The sequence below is a fragment of the Schistocerca cancellata genome, chromosome 5, assembly GCF_023864275.1.
Source record: "Schistocerca cancellata isolate TAMUIC-IGC-003103 chromosome 5, iqSchCanc2.1, whole genome shotgun sequence".
NCBI classification, from domain to species: domain Eukaryota; kingdom Metazoa; phylum Arthropoda; class Insecta; order Orthoptera; family Acrididae; genus Schistocerca; species Schistocerca cancellata.
In genome coordinates this window covers 523,514,872-523,532,781 of record NC_064630.1, presented here as the reverse complement: position 1 = coordinate 523,532,781, position 17,910 = coordinate 523,514,872, and the positions used below count along the sequence as shown (strand labels likewise).

The 17,910-nt window shown below is 43.7% G+C and overlaps 1 protein-coding gene across 1 annotated transcript in view; it reads left to right on the top strand.

Moving 5' to 3' along the window:
- LOC126188651 (trypsin-7-like) overlaps positions 1–17,910 on the top strand; it is a 70,449-nt gene that overhangs the window by 40,069 nt on the left and 12,470 nt on the right. Inside the window, exons 2-3 of the mRNA XM_049930254.1 lie at positions 7,715–7,788; positions 9,047–9,135. Of these exons, the coding sequence (XP_049786211.1) occupies positions 7,715–7,788; positions 9,047–9,135 (163 nt within the window). The remainder of the gene's footprint in view (positions 1–7,714; positions 7,789–9,046; positions 9,136–17,910) is intronic.

Sequence of the window (17,910 nt, the reverse complement as noted above, 5' to 3'; positions counted from 1 at the left end):
AACTTACTGATAAAGCCATCTCCATCTATATCTACATCTATGTCTTGAGTCTGTCTCTCTCTGTGTATGAGCCTCTATTTATATTCATCTCGTTCACTTTTAGACGCGCTCATACCGTCACACTGACACACACACGTGTGTGTGTGTGTGTGTGTGTGTGTGTGTGTGTGTGTGTGTGTGTGTGTGTGTCAGTGTGAAGGTATGAGCGCGTCTAAGAGTGAACGGGATGAATATAAATAGAGGCTCATACACAGAGAGAGACAAGATATAGATGTAGCTATAGATGGAGATGGATTTATCAGTAAGTTTTATCGACATATTTTATCAGATGAGACACAGTAGTGTGAGAGGTAGCAATTTAATGAGTAGGAGCTTTCGTGTGCATCTGGTGCCAAGAATGAAATTGTAGACGCGGTCTCTACAAGTTTGTGCGCGAAAAGTAATTTTACTGAAGGGCAAGGCACTTGCAACAAAACATCACTCATACACTTCACTACGAAGAAGGAGATCAAATATACACCTTTAACTGTACTGTACTAAGCCCAGAAGTCTACATTCGGTTTCCTACTGTTACGTTAAGTGACCAGCAATAAAAGAAAAGGTACAAAATCCGCAAAGGAATTTCCATTTTCTTACATATAAATATCGCTGTTACTATGATCGATCCGTCCAAAAATGTTCTTAAACGCCTAATTTTTTTTATCTAAACGTAAATGGGAGCATCAGGATAGAACAAACTAATGCACTCACTGTTCCATGAGCATCCAAACGAGATTTAGATTTCATTCTTTGGTACGAAACTGTCGAAAATATAATTTATAGCTTTCACAGTAACTTACATTAGGCGTTTTCGCACTGCTTTTTTATGTTGAAACGAGAACGTGTCGTATCAGTTTGAGCTAGTTCTTCAGGATGCTGCAGTCACCACATTGACAAATCGTACGGAAAGTTCTTCACTGTTTGAAGGGCTCTTGCGTTAGTGCTTGCTCCTAAAGCGGCAGGGTATTTCATAGACATATTTTGTCACCCACTGAGCACAGCCATGTTGAGATGAAGATACGAGTAGATCATCTACGGTAACTCTATTATGAACTTTTGTAGAAAGGATAGAGAGATGCATTAACGCTGATCTGCAGACCTTTGTTACGGCGTGACTCGTAAGTGGTAATGCAAAGCAAGTTCTACTTAACATCAATCATTGGCTTCATAGATTCTAAATAACACCTAATTGATGTTAAGACGTTCCATTAAACCTTACATGGAAAATGTGTTTATTATTGGCTAGTGAAAGAAATGGGCACTAGACGACTGTATTGCAATTTCTGTGTTTTCTTGTTCTGCATTCCAAGTATGAGGCGGTATTCTCTAATTTTACACTTCGATCTATCTTTAACATTCTTCTTTCCTATTGGATGGTACAGCATGGAATTTTTTTATAATCTGACGGCTTCCCTTTCTTCCAAACAGCTTCTCCATGTTTGTCGACCTTATTGCATCTTTTTGACTGAAAGAATATGTACACAGCACTTTTTAAATTTATTAATTTCATTGTTAAGTAGAATACATTTTACCTTTACATGGTTTTATTTCAAGCGCCCAGCCTATAGATGAGATTTTTGCCTTGAGAATGGGTATCTAGTTTTCACTTTAATACAATCTTGTAGACTGCCATTGGCTTAAAGACTTCCAATATTGTGTCATGATTGACGTTATTCTTCAGTGTCTGATACTCCACATATTCTGAAACTAACATATTTTAATTCTTGATGTACGAGTGTTATTTTGTCCAAGGTCCAATCGGTTCCGAAATTAAAACGACGGTCGGAATGCGATACAGCTTTGCACTGATATTTTGCGCAGTGTCTCGAGTTTGCCCGTCGATTGCGTCAGCAGCACTTTTCAGAACTGAGCGAACATTGAGCACGTAAAGATGCCTAGAATAATAGCATTCTGCCAAGTGCGAAGTGCGTGCTGTCATTAGAATTCTTGATGTTGACGGTTCCGCGTGATTTATTGCAGATACCAAATAACGGAACCGTCACTCGTGTCAACAAAGTTCGGCAAAGGTGCAGAGACTTTGAAGGTGGATGAACAGAAGTTCATCATTCAGGTAGCCATGTAAGGAAGCAAATGTCAACTAGTGATCTTGTTCAGCGGGTCAATCAGACGCTTCGAGAAAATGGTCTACTTCTCTATATAGTCGCTGCTCCGACACTTGTCGTAGCTTTGCACCAATTTTCCAATAGTCTCGTTCACCTACTTTCTGCCAGTTCTCTACGCTGATCTGCTGCTCTTATTCTGTGCAAAATTGCTGTCTTCATAGCCAGCGGTTCTGAATGTATAGATAGTCATATTCAAGCTTGAGTTGAGTGTGTGCGTATTTTTTTTTTTTGAAAAAAAAAGCGCACTTGGCCACACTTCTGGAAGTTGTCAGATACAACACTTATCTCTCTCCTGGTGACCACCAGGGATATAGCGTATTGATTACGCACGCGAGGGCATTACGGTAGTTGATATCACATACTTTCCGTTCGCGAGAGGTATGGCAATGGTCGTCATGGGGACGCGCATTGCCATCATTTACGCTCCGTCCGGCTCCACCCCGAGAAGCTACAGAGCACACTTCTGTTCAGAAGAAATCGCTCCTTTATATCTAGGGCGCTGCGACCATTAATTGCTTGGGAAAGATTTCAGCTGTGTCCTGCACCCTAGGGATCAAATGCCCCTAGGACACCTGTCAAGAACTGCGCCTTATCGTCGATGATCTGTTGGGAAGTTCAGCACGGTGATGCACCTGGACATTGGTTCCAGACGGGTCACTCCGCGAGCCACCTTGACAGAATTTAGGTATCTCGGAACTCACACCTGCATTCCAAAGTGCAGAACTCTGGTCATTGGCGTTTTCGGGCCACTGCTCCTACATCCGCAATATTGTCCTTCAGCTAGAAGTGGTCCGGAGCAGCCACGCACCGTGGAAGCCAACACCTCACACCACTATGATCCCAACTGCCTCCAACACGTTACTGAGGCACAGGCCACCTCTGAACGTCGCTTACGTAACTACTGCACAACCTTGACTTAGTGGCTGGAAGGAGCCAAAGCTGCCATTCGACGTACCTTGATTCAGTATGGCAAGGAAGTAGCTGCGTGGCGCCAGCACACTGCCGACTATTTCTATTTTCCACGACCTGGACGCCCAGCCACCCACCCCTGAAATCAAGTGGTAACGTTGCAGGATTAAGGCACACGTCGTAACGCTGACACGCCGTAGACTGCAGGGGACGGTGGCAGGAACCCGACATCAAGATTCGGCGAAACAGGAACACCTCAACATACATCATAATGCCTCCGATAGGGAACACCGACGACAACGACCCATGACCGAGATATACACCTGTCGCGCTCGGCAAATCACTTGCCTTTGTAGACCACTACCGCACCATATACCAGGAGGAGACTACCAACACCCATGCTGAGGTGTTTGTGTTACCACACGTCAGTTGGCCGGCCATTGTGACCGAACGTTTCTAGACGCTTCAGTCCGGAACTGCGCTGTTGCTACGGTCGCAAGTTCGAATCCTGCCTCGGGAATGGATTTGTGTGATGTCCTTAGGTTGGTTAGGTTTAAGTAGTTCTAAGTTGTAGGGGACTATTGACTTCAGATGTTAAGTCCCATAGTGCTCAGAACCATTTTTTGACTTTTATCCATCCTGAGGATACTTATTTCTCCACCAGCGAAAATCACGCGATTGTGTGGGTCAAGGGATGGACAATCACTTACCTGTATAATGATGGTGATAAATCACGCCTTGACTTCTGGCAGTACTTACAAAACGTCCACAGTGAAATCTAGCACCGACTGCGCTACCGCACCTTCTTAGCCAATTACATTCGCGCGATTTTTACGTCGTTCGCGCTTAGCTGGATGGCGCAGAACGCGGATGACATTCCCCCTTCCCCTCCCCTCCCCACTCTGCTAACATCTTAGAATCCGGGAGCTACACTTCTATATCGTACCTCACAACGCGGTAGACGCATGGACAGGCGTCCCTTTCTGTTATGCATTATACCAGAGCGTGCTATATTTTCCTCCCTCCTCGGCCTCTGCCTTCTTTACGAGTGCTCCTTCCCGGCTGCGGTACCGAAGACACCGTGGTCAGGCCTCGCATGTTGAATGCGGCCCACTCTGCAATCACGCTCAATCTGTCGAGCAGGTGGAAGCATGCAAGTTCTGCCGTGCCTCCGCTCCATCTTTCCTCTTTGTCTACGGCCTTACACCTCTTAGCTCTGTTCCTGTTTTGTTATTAATATTATTATTTTTCCCCAGACCTTGTAAACAAACTTTTGCACGCCTTGTTCATGTGTAATGCCTTAGAATGGTTCCGCCGAAAGGATGGCATTTCTGTTGTATTTATGCTTGTACAAATAAAGATGTTTTGTTTTCTTAACCCGATCCCTGTTAAAAAGAACTAGAGGGGAGCAATTCAGAGACGGGAATGGGGAGGCATAGTGGCCATGCCTTGGATTTCGACCCCTGCGCACTCTGTGTCCACCATTCGAAGCTGACTACTCTACTTACTGAAAAAAAAAGAGTAAGTAATTGGAGAAAGGTCGCTAACTCACGCGTGTGGTGTCAGTCGACACGGGGGTAAGCCTGTTCTAATCCTGGCGGTGGAAAAATTTTCACTGCCAGTATTTCAGGTGAAAGAGGAGTGATATTACTTAAGTACAGGGTGAGCACAAAGTCTTGCCCTTATTATAACAATTTATTATAGAATAACCGTTTGACATTATAATTTACATTTATTTTGTCAAACGGTTATTCTGTTATAAATTTTTATAATAAGGGCAAGAATTTGTGCTCACCCTGTATTATTAAGAGACAGCCATTTAGGATTCCAATAGAAAATAGTAACTCCCTGATAGTCTCTTGTTTTTTGCTGGTACCGAATAGGGTCCGATCCGGCAGGGTCACTCAGACTTCTTTTTATTGGTATCCTGGAGCAGCCAACACGTAGGGTCAGTGTCCGTCACAGAGGACCACGAGGAGAACCGCCGTTCGCCGTCGGTTAGGTAACAGGTCATCAGTAGCGCTATTGCTTCTCACTGCTACCGTTTCTCCCTCTTGGTCGTCTCAAACTTACAGGGACTTCACTGAATACAATTTTATTACCTTTATATTAACTGATGGTTTATAACAAGTGATTTTTATACTGAAAGCTACTGTACACTTTCCTTCTGATTTCTGTGCTTAACATTCTTTTCTGTAGTCTTGTAAATCCTGAGTGCAGAACACATCACAATTAAGGAGTCGAATTAGGAACCTTCCAATAGTTATATCTGTTATACTGTCCTTTGTGTTCACCGACATCCCCGTGGGTAATCACTGATCAGAGTGACTGCTGGAACCATACCTGCAAGTAGGATAGAGTCAGATGCACACAGCATGATCTCACCTTCGTTGCGTGTCATCTGTCATCAGAAACGGTGGGCAGACGTGGTGTGTCACCGCCATCCAAAGTGCCTGAAAACTGCACGATGCGCCACTAATGACACTTCATTTTCAATTGAACACACGCAATAAATGGGTATAGGAGTAGTCGACGCAGACAGCAATGTTGACTTCAGAGAACTGTTTTAGAATCAGATGAAAACAGAAGGAATAAACCCATTAACTCATTCCATTCATGACAATCATTACGTACTTCATTCAAACACGCGATCACACACCACTTGTAAGCAAACTGGAATCGGAAATGCAGTGAGCCACGTTTCAGTTATGGCGGGACTCAGTAAGGCAATGAGTTTCTTGCACTACCAGTAAATACCGTTATGTACCATCAAAATAATTTCAAACTCATCACCTCGGTGCAATTCAGCTTACAGTAACTGAACAGTATGTGAATAGCAACTGGATTTATATACTAGAAGTTATAATTATCAAGATAACAAATAATTATTTCATGCTGCCATGTGTCAATACGACGCGGAAAAATTAGGGCCAGTTTCATGAAAAGGTTTATAATTTTCCAGCACATGTTTAGATGATTTAGTTGCGAGGACATCATATTGTAAAACTACCACTTTATTTTTCAGAACAGTCAGGATTTTAGGCTTGCGGAACATAGAGTGATGAACTGGAGCTTGGTCATCTCGTCGTCCAGTTTGCTGTTCGTTAGTGGAGCTCACGCAAAATAATTTAGCACTGCGAAGAAACGCAAACTCAATATCCCTTTGCTCCGTAGGGGCAGCCGCCGCAGATTACTGTCGTTTGCTAGGATGTGCACTTCCTCAGGTACATGTGACTCTCTCAGCTGATTATGCACTGATTTTCTTTTTGGAACCCTAGTCAGAGACCACTGCCTCACGGAAGTGTTGATTGTCCTCACACAACCTACTGATATGTGTTTTTGCAAACTCGCCAGCTGCAGCTAAAATTTCTACTTTTGAGTAGGGTTGAGATATAGATTGGGTTTTCCCTACTGTGCGGTAGCCGTACGCAGTGGAAACCACATTAATAAGCCTGTCCCCTCTTTACCATGCAGCCTAGCACGATATAGATTGGGTTTTCCCTACTGTGCGGTAGCCGTACGCAGTGGAAACCACATTAATAAGCCTGTCCCCTCTTTACCATGCAGCCTAGCACGATATAGATTGGGTTTTCCCTACTGTGCGGTAGCCGTATGCAGTGGAAACCACATTGATAAGCCCGTCCCCTCTTTACCATGCAGCCTAGCACGATATAGATTGGGTTTTTCCTACTGTGCGGTAGCCGTACGCAGTGGAAACCACATTGATAGGCCTGTCCTCTCTTTACCATGCAGCCTAGCACATCCCTTCTTCTTTCACATGCATTTTATGAGTGCATTGGTTGGCAGTGTACTGCAAGTGTCTTACCTACATCCGCTCTCGATGTGCTTAACGGTTGCTGAGTCTAGACCATGGTTGAACAATCCCGAACCGCTCTTTCTTTTCAGGTCACTAAGACACACTATCACATAGCGCATTTTTCAGTACCAACAATGAGTCACATTAGTAGCTACACATTTATTATCAGAAAAAGTTTACAACGAATACATCTGACCTCTTGCAACAAGCTCGTAAACTATCACTTATTCCTGACAGACTGTAAAGCGGTGCATAATATGAAAACAGTACAGCTGATTAGTTTTTTTCTTAGAATCTCGCATATACACTGTTTCCAAAAATTCCAGCACTATAGAATAAAAGCATTGATTATAGCTGTAGTTCCAATAATGCAACCTTGTGACAAACTGAAGTTGTGGGGAACGGTGTAGCCAGCTCGCAGCCATCTCTTCTTTTGCCTACAAAACAGGCAACACAACGGGCACATGGCGCTCGGAAATGAATTACGATTTGCTGGAGTCTGGTATCTGCTAATCGACTCACTCAAAAATCAGTCGCAGAGATGTTTGAAACGGAAAAGAAAGTCCTCTTTGTGAGGAACACCTCGGGATTTAATTTTCTCAAACTTGGTGGCCCTGGTTCACATAAAATGACGTGACTAAATGCAACAAGAACTTGTCACATAAGGCAATTCAGGCAACACTTACTGCAAGTGAGGTCTCTTTTGTCAGACGGACTTTCAGATACCATTTTATAATATGTGATTATCCATGGAACGTAACATACTTAAGTGTAACTATTACGAAATATGTAGGACCATTAATAAACGTTCCTTTTTATTTTGCAGCTGCACCTCCAGGGCAGAGTGACTCAAGAGTTGTGAACGGAACAGAAGCGGGAGATAACGAGTTTCCTTTCATGGTAAAATGTCAGCGTTAATTGGCCATTTATTGTCTCCATTAGCACATTCAGATACAAATCCCAGGCAGAAATGGTTCATAAGGCTAATGAGAAATCATCCTGGAACTATTAGCATTCTGGATAATTTAACCGTGAAACTTAATGATAGATTAATATTGTCTCCAGGGCAGGGACTCAAACCTGGGACCTTTGCTATGGTCCCAGGTTGAAATACCTGTCCGATAAACAGTTTTAATCTGCCAAGAAATCTCAAATCAGTGCACACTCCAGTACAAAAAGTATAATAATTTAAACCTGATTGTCTGTCTACTTGACGTTCATGATGAGACTCAAAACACAAAGTCAGAATACTAGTCAGTCAGCAGACAGATAGGCTATCAACCTCTCAAACGAACACGCTATAGAAGATACCGCAGTTACATTGCCCAGGAATTGGTACGAATATAGGGAAGACATGACTGTTAGTGCAATAATGATACACACCTCAACGTTGTTCCAAGAGAGGAACATGTTATAATGAATCATTACTGTGATCCTTCAAACTATATTTTATCTGAAACTTCTTGGCAGATTAAAACTGTGTGCCGGACCGAGATTCGAACTCGGGAACTTTGCCTTTCGCGGGCAAGTGCTCTACCAACTGAGCTACCCAAGCACGACTCACGCCCCCTCCTCACAGCTATACTTCTGCCAGTACCTCGTCTCCTACCAAACTTTACAGAAGCTCTCCTGCGAACCTGCAGAACCAGCACTCCTGAAGGAAAGGATACTGCGGACACATGGCTTAGACACAGCCTGGGGGATGTTTCCAGAATATTTTATCTATGTATAGCTAATGAACTACTCACTCTTTACAAAAATGTTCTGTTGATCACACATGATGACATGATGGCCCTGTTCTCACTACAATTTTAAAAAGTGAGTCCCTAATACCCGAACTTTTTTTGATAACACTGAAGTCTAGTATCATTAGACAATAAATTAAAAATGACTCTCCACTACACCACACTCCTACCGATGCAGTTACTTCCTGGGTCCAGTAATTATGGATTGTAAAGTAACATTCGCTATGATAGGCCACACAGATAAGCGTAATGTATGGTATTTCAGAAAACGATAAATAACTGTATGTACCTAGTGCATAACTAAGAAATCTGCCGGGTAACAAAATCTGGTGATGTGGTTGTAGCGTGTGGCATCTAATCAGCGAATGCAACACAGATAAATTGAAAACGTAGACCTATTTTATTTGTTACAGGCTCAATATGTTCGTTATGGTGTACCCGAATGCAGCGCTACAATCATCAACGAATACTGGGTCATGACTGCTGGTCACTGTGTGGATGGGTAAGCAAAACCAGAATACATCACCACGACGATAAAAATAAACACGTCTAACCATATTTCTTTAGCTATCTGTAGATGAGATTGCTGTATTTCACTGTGCTAAAAGCCAGAAACTAAGCTTTAATACTGTTTGCAGATGTTAAGTCCAACTGGGAAATTATGGTATTACTAATAAATTTCAGTGTTTTTATGCCTATAACTTCACATTCAATGGGGCTCTGAATGACTGTTACCTTTCAATGACGTGAGATCACTTACGACACGAAGAAAAATTGAAGTTTAACACGCCAAGTTTACAGAATTTAGCACGAGGTCACTCAGCAGAACATCCAAAAAGTCTATGAATCAAATGCAAGCCGAATAATTGCTTGCATAAGGACCATGGTCCACTTTCTCAATTTGTGAAGCTCGACCTCTTGAATAAATCACCAGCTTTTTCTGTAAGTGAAAATTCCGTTCAATTCAGATAACTCCTTCGTGGTGCGTTGTTTTTCTTTTTTGTCTTAGATCGCTACAGTATACTAAGAACTTAAAGAAGGCAACTGAAAGAAGCAGGCAATGAAACGAACAGAAATGACACTTTTGTTCACAGACAATAGTTACACTTTAGTTCAGAGATTTACGATGGTCCCCTGGACAATAAAAAAGGTGATCCAGCATCCATAATAGAATGTGCGATCACCACGCAGTGCATGGTATGAAACGTGCTTCCATGTTTTCCACCAGCTTGTTAAGGAGTTCTTGAAGTAGAGCGTTCCATTTCTCTACCAAGGTACTTGACAACGGAAGGATGTTCGTTGGTGCATGCGGATGTGCTGTGATAGTCGCCCTTAACATATCCCACACGTGGACAGTATGATTTAAGACAGAGAAAGGGGAAGGCCAGCACATTAGCAGAAAATCAGTTCGTTCCAAGAGCTCTTCCACCAGCGCAGTTCCATGTGGCCACGTACTGACTTCCCGTCGATAACTTTTAAGTCGTGTTGCCTGCCCTCAGGAGCCAGAGCAACAGCGGAGCACTACTTAGCTGAATGGGTGTCGAAGTCTCTACATTTTTAACGTTCTCAATAAAGGTGCGAGCGTAGTACAACGGGTGTTGCTGAACTATGGGTGGGGTATGTCAATGCGCTCGTGATCACACCAAGGAGGAAGCAAAACAGGAGGGCCAAAAGAGGATTAACACCCTTGCTGCCTCGCACCGCGTTTAGATGGTTTTGAATCATCCTTAGTGGTTCTGCCTTGTGTGCTCGAGCAAAATTTGTGGTCGCGCTACACTGCAAAAGGGTCAGATCACGTTCAGTGGGGTTGCAGACTGACAGTGTCCTTAAAGTAGGACTGAATCACCAGAGGGTGGCATCGGTGTCGAACTTTGTCAAGAACGTCGTCCCGTTGCTCATCAAATTGTGACCTGTCGTTTTCGGCAGCGAAATGTGTGGGAATCAACGCCTCGAGGTCAAGGGTGGTTTCATGGAGCACCTTTATGCCATCTCCTGAGGGCTCTTCGTATCGATTCTCAGTGAGCGGCTGTTTGACTGAAACGCTTTCCTCGACCACCCGTAAAAAATCGCGTGATATCAACGCTGTGTCTCGTGGCTCTGACGTCCACCGCCGAAGCGTTAAAAGAAGGGGGTGAAATGTAGGTAAGAGAACGTGTGACAACTTTCCTATCAAGTGACATGTCCACGATAGCGTTGAGCAGAATTATAGTTAAATTTGGTGTCAATGTGAAACAAGTAACCCACCTTACACCTCAGAGGAGCGTCTGAGCTGTGACCATTTTTTCGCATGCGTCGACACCTTGCTGTTTGAGGGTGAGGTCACAGGGCGCCAAGCTTTTTCACTGTTACAGAGGAATATTGTAGACAACTTTGAGCCAAATTGCAAAGGTAAGCGTCACAATGGAAGGCAGTTATGGGGTTTCGAAGAAGTGGTAGACATTCTGGGCTCATATGTAATGTCCTCATGTTTTTCGTCGATCCTTTCTCAAGACTAATTCACTATAACCTGAAATATTTAGTCTGTTGAAGTTGATGACCTTCTACTTACTGGATTGTCCTCAGTGCTTGTCCAACCTTCATGGAAATGACTAGACCGCCGTGACACTATGCTTTTACCATACACCTCTCGAAAAGCGTTGTAAATTTCCGTTGGGTTCTTCCCACGTAGGGAATCGATTTTGCTATAGGGACCCTGCTCACTAACTGTAATCCGACATGACTCGGTTTCAGCTTCCATTTTAAAAACGAAATACTCACGACACAGCCACGTGAACCAGAAAACACGTATACGACCATCAAGCCTAAAGCCTCGCTTAGAACTGACTAGCAAAGATGGCGACCCGTGAACAGAAAGCTTTTTTGTTTTACAGTTTGCAACGACTGAATCTGTTGTTACATGCGACTAGCCTTCCGTTTTAAGTTCCATTGTGATCTTCCAAGTGATAACGGCCGTAGTTGGTTTCATATGTTTGAGGACACCGTCTGTCATTGAAAAACTGGTCGATCAATAGTGGCTGGAGAAGGTGTCGAACAAGCGAGAGAGTCTTTCACGCGCAGCCTCAAGAAATTAGTCCGGAAGGCTAGTCGTGAATTAGTAATTGCAGTGACGTCTGCATTCAGGCTTTTATGGAGACCCTTACAACTATAATAATCTGCAGTTGTTACAAACTCTAAAAGCTTACAGACTACGGTTTATGTGCCAGCTTTACAAAAGAATGTTTCTGCACGGCGATGACGTTTTTCTGTATCGTGACGTCTTCAGTGATGGATAGACATTTCACCTAAGTGGATATGTGAACACACATAATGTGCGCATCTGGTATAGGCAAACCCTTTCGAGAAAGTACGACTCCCCTAAACTGAATGTTTCTTAAAAACAATCCTGTCGGAGGAACACCCACAACTGATCATTATACCAGAGGTTGAAAATACCGCTACAGTTGTAAGGTTCTTTCATTTAACGCACGACCGGTTTGGGGCTCTTATACGACCATCTTCAGGTGTCGTAACTTGGTGCTGTGATCCCGACCGCCATGGTTGACTTGTACAAGACGCGGTGTGCTACCAACTAGCGCAGAGCATGGAGTTAGGACACCTCAGGTTAGGCGTATAAGGGCCCGAAACCGATCGTGTGTTAAATGAAAGAACCTTACAACTGTATTTTCAACCTGTGGTGAATGTTTTTTGTGTCATATCCCGGCTGATAGTTTGTGAGCCTTTCTTTTGCGCTGAACTTCTGTTTCTTATCTTTGTGCGCTAGAACTACAGCCCTTTCGTCAATTGGAAGAAGATGAACCTCAGAACTTTATATGTCAGCAAGATGGTGCGCCACATCACATGGACACAACTCAGTACGCGATTAGTTAAACCAAGTTGTACCCGATCGCTGGAATGGCCTCAACGGCCAGACGATAGAGCTTGTTTCGTTGGCCGGCCGCGGTGGCCGTGCGGTTCTAGGCGCTGCAGTCCGGGACTGCTACGGTCGCAGGTTCGAATCCTGCCTCGGGCATGGATGTGTATGATGTCTTTAGGTTAGTTAGGTTTACGTAGTTCTAAGTTCTAGGGGACTGATGACCTAAGATGTTAAGTCCCATAGTGCTCAGAGCCATTTGAACCATTTGTTTCGTTGTTTCGCATGCCCTTCATCCGATCAGACCTCATGCGAAGTTTGCATTTTGGGGTTTATAAGGGACCATGTGTATGTGCCTCCGCTACCAGCTGATCTACCAGCCTTAAGGAACAGGACTGAAGCAGTTGTTGCAACATTTACTCCAGACACACTGATCAAGATTTGGGAAAGACTGGCCTGTCTACTCGTTGTGTGCCGCTTGACGAATGCTACTCCAACTGACCATGTGAAAAAAAAAATACTGTTTGAGTTGCTCTTTGATGTACTGTATGGTGAATGTAATAAATGCTACAAAGCTTTAAACCCCGTTGTTCATTTTGAGACACCGGGCACATATGAGACATAACATTTATATAAACTTAAGATAGGCAAATACTATTAAATATATTCTAGCAGCAGTGTTGTGTAACTAAATATACAGCGTAATTCAAAATCAAGCGAGCTCTTATTTAAATCAAATTGTGGCACAGATTTTTCCTAGGTTCACCCATCAAATCTTCAGCATCCTCCTGTAGCACTGCATTTCAATATGTTCTATTTTCTTCTTTGCTGACCAGAGTCCAAACTCTTAAGGATAAAATAAGTTTTAAATTTTTATAGAATGACAAAAAAAATCTCTTTTCCAGAGATGCTTTTCTTGCTGACGAAAGATTATTTTTATACCCTACCTACTTAGGCCATGAGGAATTATTTTGTTAACCGAATAACAGAATTCATCTCCCCCTTTTAGTATCTCATTTCATATCTCATTCCCTCAGCATCACATGACTTAATTCCACTACACCAAATTACTGCTGTTTTACTGCTCCTGAACAGCTGATACCCTCTATTCATGACACAATAAAATCCTTTCTGCTGATCTTCCAAGTACTTTGCAGTTTGACAGAGATGCAATATCATCTCGAAGCGTCAATGCTTCAATTTCTTCTCCCTTTAATGTTCATTCTAAATTTCTCCTTAGTTTACTTCACAATTTGCTTAAAGTACATACTGGGATAGAAAGTCAATTTGGTTTTTCCTGATAACAATATTCTCCTTGATAGTTCTCGGCAGGCATCTGATTGGGGGACTGCTTTATCTCAAGAATATTTTATCCGAGAGGATGGTATCACCATTAAGCCACACAGGTATACTGCTGATCTTGAATTCAGGCGTTCACAGTAACAACGAAGCGAGGCCATATTGTATAATATTACAAGTTCAGATTAGTCAGTCATCCTAACTGTTGCTCCTATACCTAGTGAAAAGGCCGCTATATGTCTTCTGATATCATACACTATGTGATGAAAAATATCCGGACGCCTGGCTGAAAATGACTTACAAGTTCGTGGCACCCTCCATCGGCTTCCACTCCCGCAGGCATACGTTCAATCAGGTGCTGGAAGGTTTCTTGGGGAACGGCAGCCCATTCTTCACGGAGAGCTGCACTGAGAAGCGGTATCGATGTCGGTCAGTGATGCCTGGCACGATGTTGGCATTCAAAAACATACCAAAAGTGTTCTATAGGATTCAGGTCAGGACTCGGAGCAGGGCAGTCCATTACACGGATGTTATTATCGTGTAACCCCTCCGCCACAGGCCGTGCATTATGAACAGGTGTTCGATAATGTAGAAAGATGCAATCGATATCCCCAAATCGCTCAACATCAAAGTAACCTGTACTGTGATAGTGCCACGCAAAACAACTAGGGATGCAAGCCCCCTCCATGAAAAACACGACCACACTATGACACCACCGCCTCCGAATTTTACTGTTGGTACTACACACGCTGGCAGATGACGTTCACCGGAAATTCATCACACCCACACCCTGTCATCGGATCGTCACTCTATGTACCGTGATTCGTCGCTCCACACAACGTTTTTCCACTGTTCAATCGTCCAATGTTTACGCTCCTTACACCAAACGAGGCGTCGTTTGGTATTTACGGGAGCGATGTGTGGCTTATGAGCTGCCGTTCGACCATGAAATCCAAGTTTTCTCACCTCCCGCCTAACTGTCATAGTACTTGCAGTGGATCCTGATGCAGTTTGGAATTCCTGTGTGATGGTCTGAATAGATTTCTACCTATTACACATTACAACCCTCTTCAACTATCGGTGTTCTCTGTCAGTAAACAGACGAGTTCGTCCTGTACGCTTTTGTGCTGTACGTGTGTCCCTTCACGTTTCCATTACACCATCACATCGAAAACAGTGGACCTAGGGATATTAAGGAGCGTGGAAATTTCGCGTACAGACGTAGGAGACAAGTGACACCCAATCACCCGACCGCGTTAGAAAGTCCGTGAGTTTCGCGGAGCGTCCCGTTCTGTTCTCGCTGATATGGAGTACCTGGCACTAGGTGGCAGCACAATGCACCCAATATGAAAACCGTATTTTTTGAGGGCGACCGGATACTTTTGATCATATAGTTTGTGTTAATCCGGTCTCTTTGCAGACACCCATTCGACGTGATTTCACCTACGGTCTTGCCGGCTGTGCCGTTGAGGCACACAATTCACCATGTAAGGTCCATTGGTTCTTGGTGTGTGTGTGACTGAGGGGGGGAGGGTGCGAGGGGGGAACTTTGACATACGCCTTGTCCAAATGAATTGGTCCTAGCGAAAAAGACAGCGATCTGTGTACTTTACGGAGTGCAGACATTGTGTTGACGGTCTTGTGGAAGGCGTCGTATTCTCACACGATTATTGCAACAGGAAACACATGTCTCGGACAATGAGATATATCCCCATTATTTTATGTCATTTAATTTGGTACCGACGGAAATTTTTTGCGTAAACAACACATCTGATATAAATAATCAGCTGCAGGGCCTGTTGCCAGACATTGTGCTACAGATGGTGTACTTAGAATTAAATGTGTCTTAGCCAGCATTCCAGTTACTTGTCAGCTCATATTCCCACCTACTCTGCTCTACAACTTCGTCAAAATTTCAAAGAATCGTTATTTGGACAAGATAACGCTTATTTATCTTCTTATGTGTTCAGCGTCATTTATTCATGTTGGCACATGTTATTAACGATAGTTTTTACATCTGATCCTAGACGGTAAATCACAAACTCTGATTTTACTCAACTTCTCTTATAGCATCATCGTTCTCCATTTTCTGAGCATTACATCTACGAAATGAATTTTCACTTATCTCCAGCACTGGATACCTATTTTTACTCCTTTCTTGTGATATTGGTTTCTATAGCACACAAATTAAATAAACAGGGAGAAATGGGCTAGCCTTGCCGGACGCTTTTTCTTATGTCAGCTTGTTTATTAAGGTCATATATACACAGCCGGAAAAAATAGTACTGTCTTCTAGTTTCCAGTTCGATCAAGATTAACTGTTGCAACAGAGCATATGGATTACATGAAATGATTACATTTCCAGATCAATAGTACAAGAGGTTCTAAAGTAGCAAGAATCGACCCATGCTGAAACACCCATATTAGTCAAATGGTATGGCCTCCATGTCCAGCAATGAATACTGTCCTAGTATACGTTATGCCACGCCAGCTCGACCTGTTCATGTCGCTCTGTAAGAGTTCTTGATTAACGAGTTGCACACGTCACTTATCATCGTAGCATACCCCACAAACGCTCGAGTGGAGAAAAGTTCGGAGATCATGCTGTCCAGGAAAGTTGCTGCACGTTCTACAGAGAATACTGAGTTTCGCAGGCAGTGTACAGGCGAGCGTTATCCTGTTGGAGCAACGCATCACCTTCCTGTTACAAGCACGGCAATTGCATGGGTCTAACAGCATTCTGCATGTACCGAGCGCTGGTTAGTACTGCCTCCAGAAACATCTGATGTGAATCAGAGTTGTAGCTTATCGCACGAGAAACCATAAGGCCTAGGGTGGGGCCAGAGTGTCCTCGACGAATGCAGTTTACGAGACAGCAGGCACCATATCTACATCGTACCCGAAAATGACTATCACTTGCGTGCATGCAGAACCTGATTTCATCGCTGACGACCAAGACGCGCCATTCCGAAAAAATGGTTCAAATGGCTCTGAACACTATGGGACTCAACTGCTGTGGTCATAAGTCCCCTAGAACTTAGAGCTACTTAAACCTAACTAACCTAAGGACATCACACACACCCATGCCCGAGGCAGGATTCGAACCTGCGACCGTAGCGGTCGTGCGGTTCCGGACTGTAGCGCCTTTAACCGCTCGGCCACTCCGGCCGGCTCGCCATTCCGACTTCCAAGTGATCCTCTGACGGCCTAGTCGACCCCTGCACGCCGATGCTAAGACGAGAGTGGAATACTCGGTAGAAGTGTACGTCCCGTAGTCCCACTGTTGATAACCAGTTGGCAACAGTCCGTGTTACACGTCTGGGCTCACAATCTCTCTTATGTGTGCTGTGGTAGCTGTACCTCTGCCACTGTTGCCATTACAATACGAGAATCCTGGTGGGCGTCTGTGCTGCTTGGACGTCCAGAACTTCGTCTGTGAGTGTTAAAATGTTCACCTGACCACTCATACCAACATCGTTGCACAACTGGCGCAGCACGTGCTACTCGTGTGGCAGTTCTCCGAAAGGACCATACCGCCGCTCGGGAGGGCACGATTTGACCCCTTTCAAACGCGCACACGTGACTGTAGGAGGCGCGAGTGCGACCCCAGTGGCATGGTTGCCTGCTTGCTCCACACGTCTGCACCACACTGAGCCTTCTGGATGTGAGTATTCCGTATTAAATGGTACACACAGATGGCGCTCTGGCAGCTACGCCGCTACGATGAAACCATTATCAACACGCTTACTACTCCCATGTGCCACATGGTGTTGTCGAATCAAAATCGACGCCATCTTTCCCGGTGTACTAATTTTTTTCCGGCAGTATAGTTATGAAATTTCATTTTTGTATAACTCTACGAAGCTCAGTCTTACTTTATACAAGCTTTTTTTCTTTTATCCAATAATATTTGCCGCTTCACTCCGTTCAAAGCCTTTTGTAAGGTAATGATGTTCTTGTTCATTTCAGTCACTCTTTCTAATATAATTCGTAATGCTATTAAAGCTTCTCTTGTTCCTTTTCCTTATCTGTATCTAAATTAGACTTCGCTTCAATCTTGGAGAGTCTGCCGTTTTTAAAGCTGCATTTTTGAAGCATGTGAGGGAAATGTCAGGATTACGTAATTTG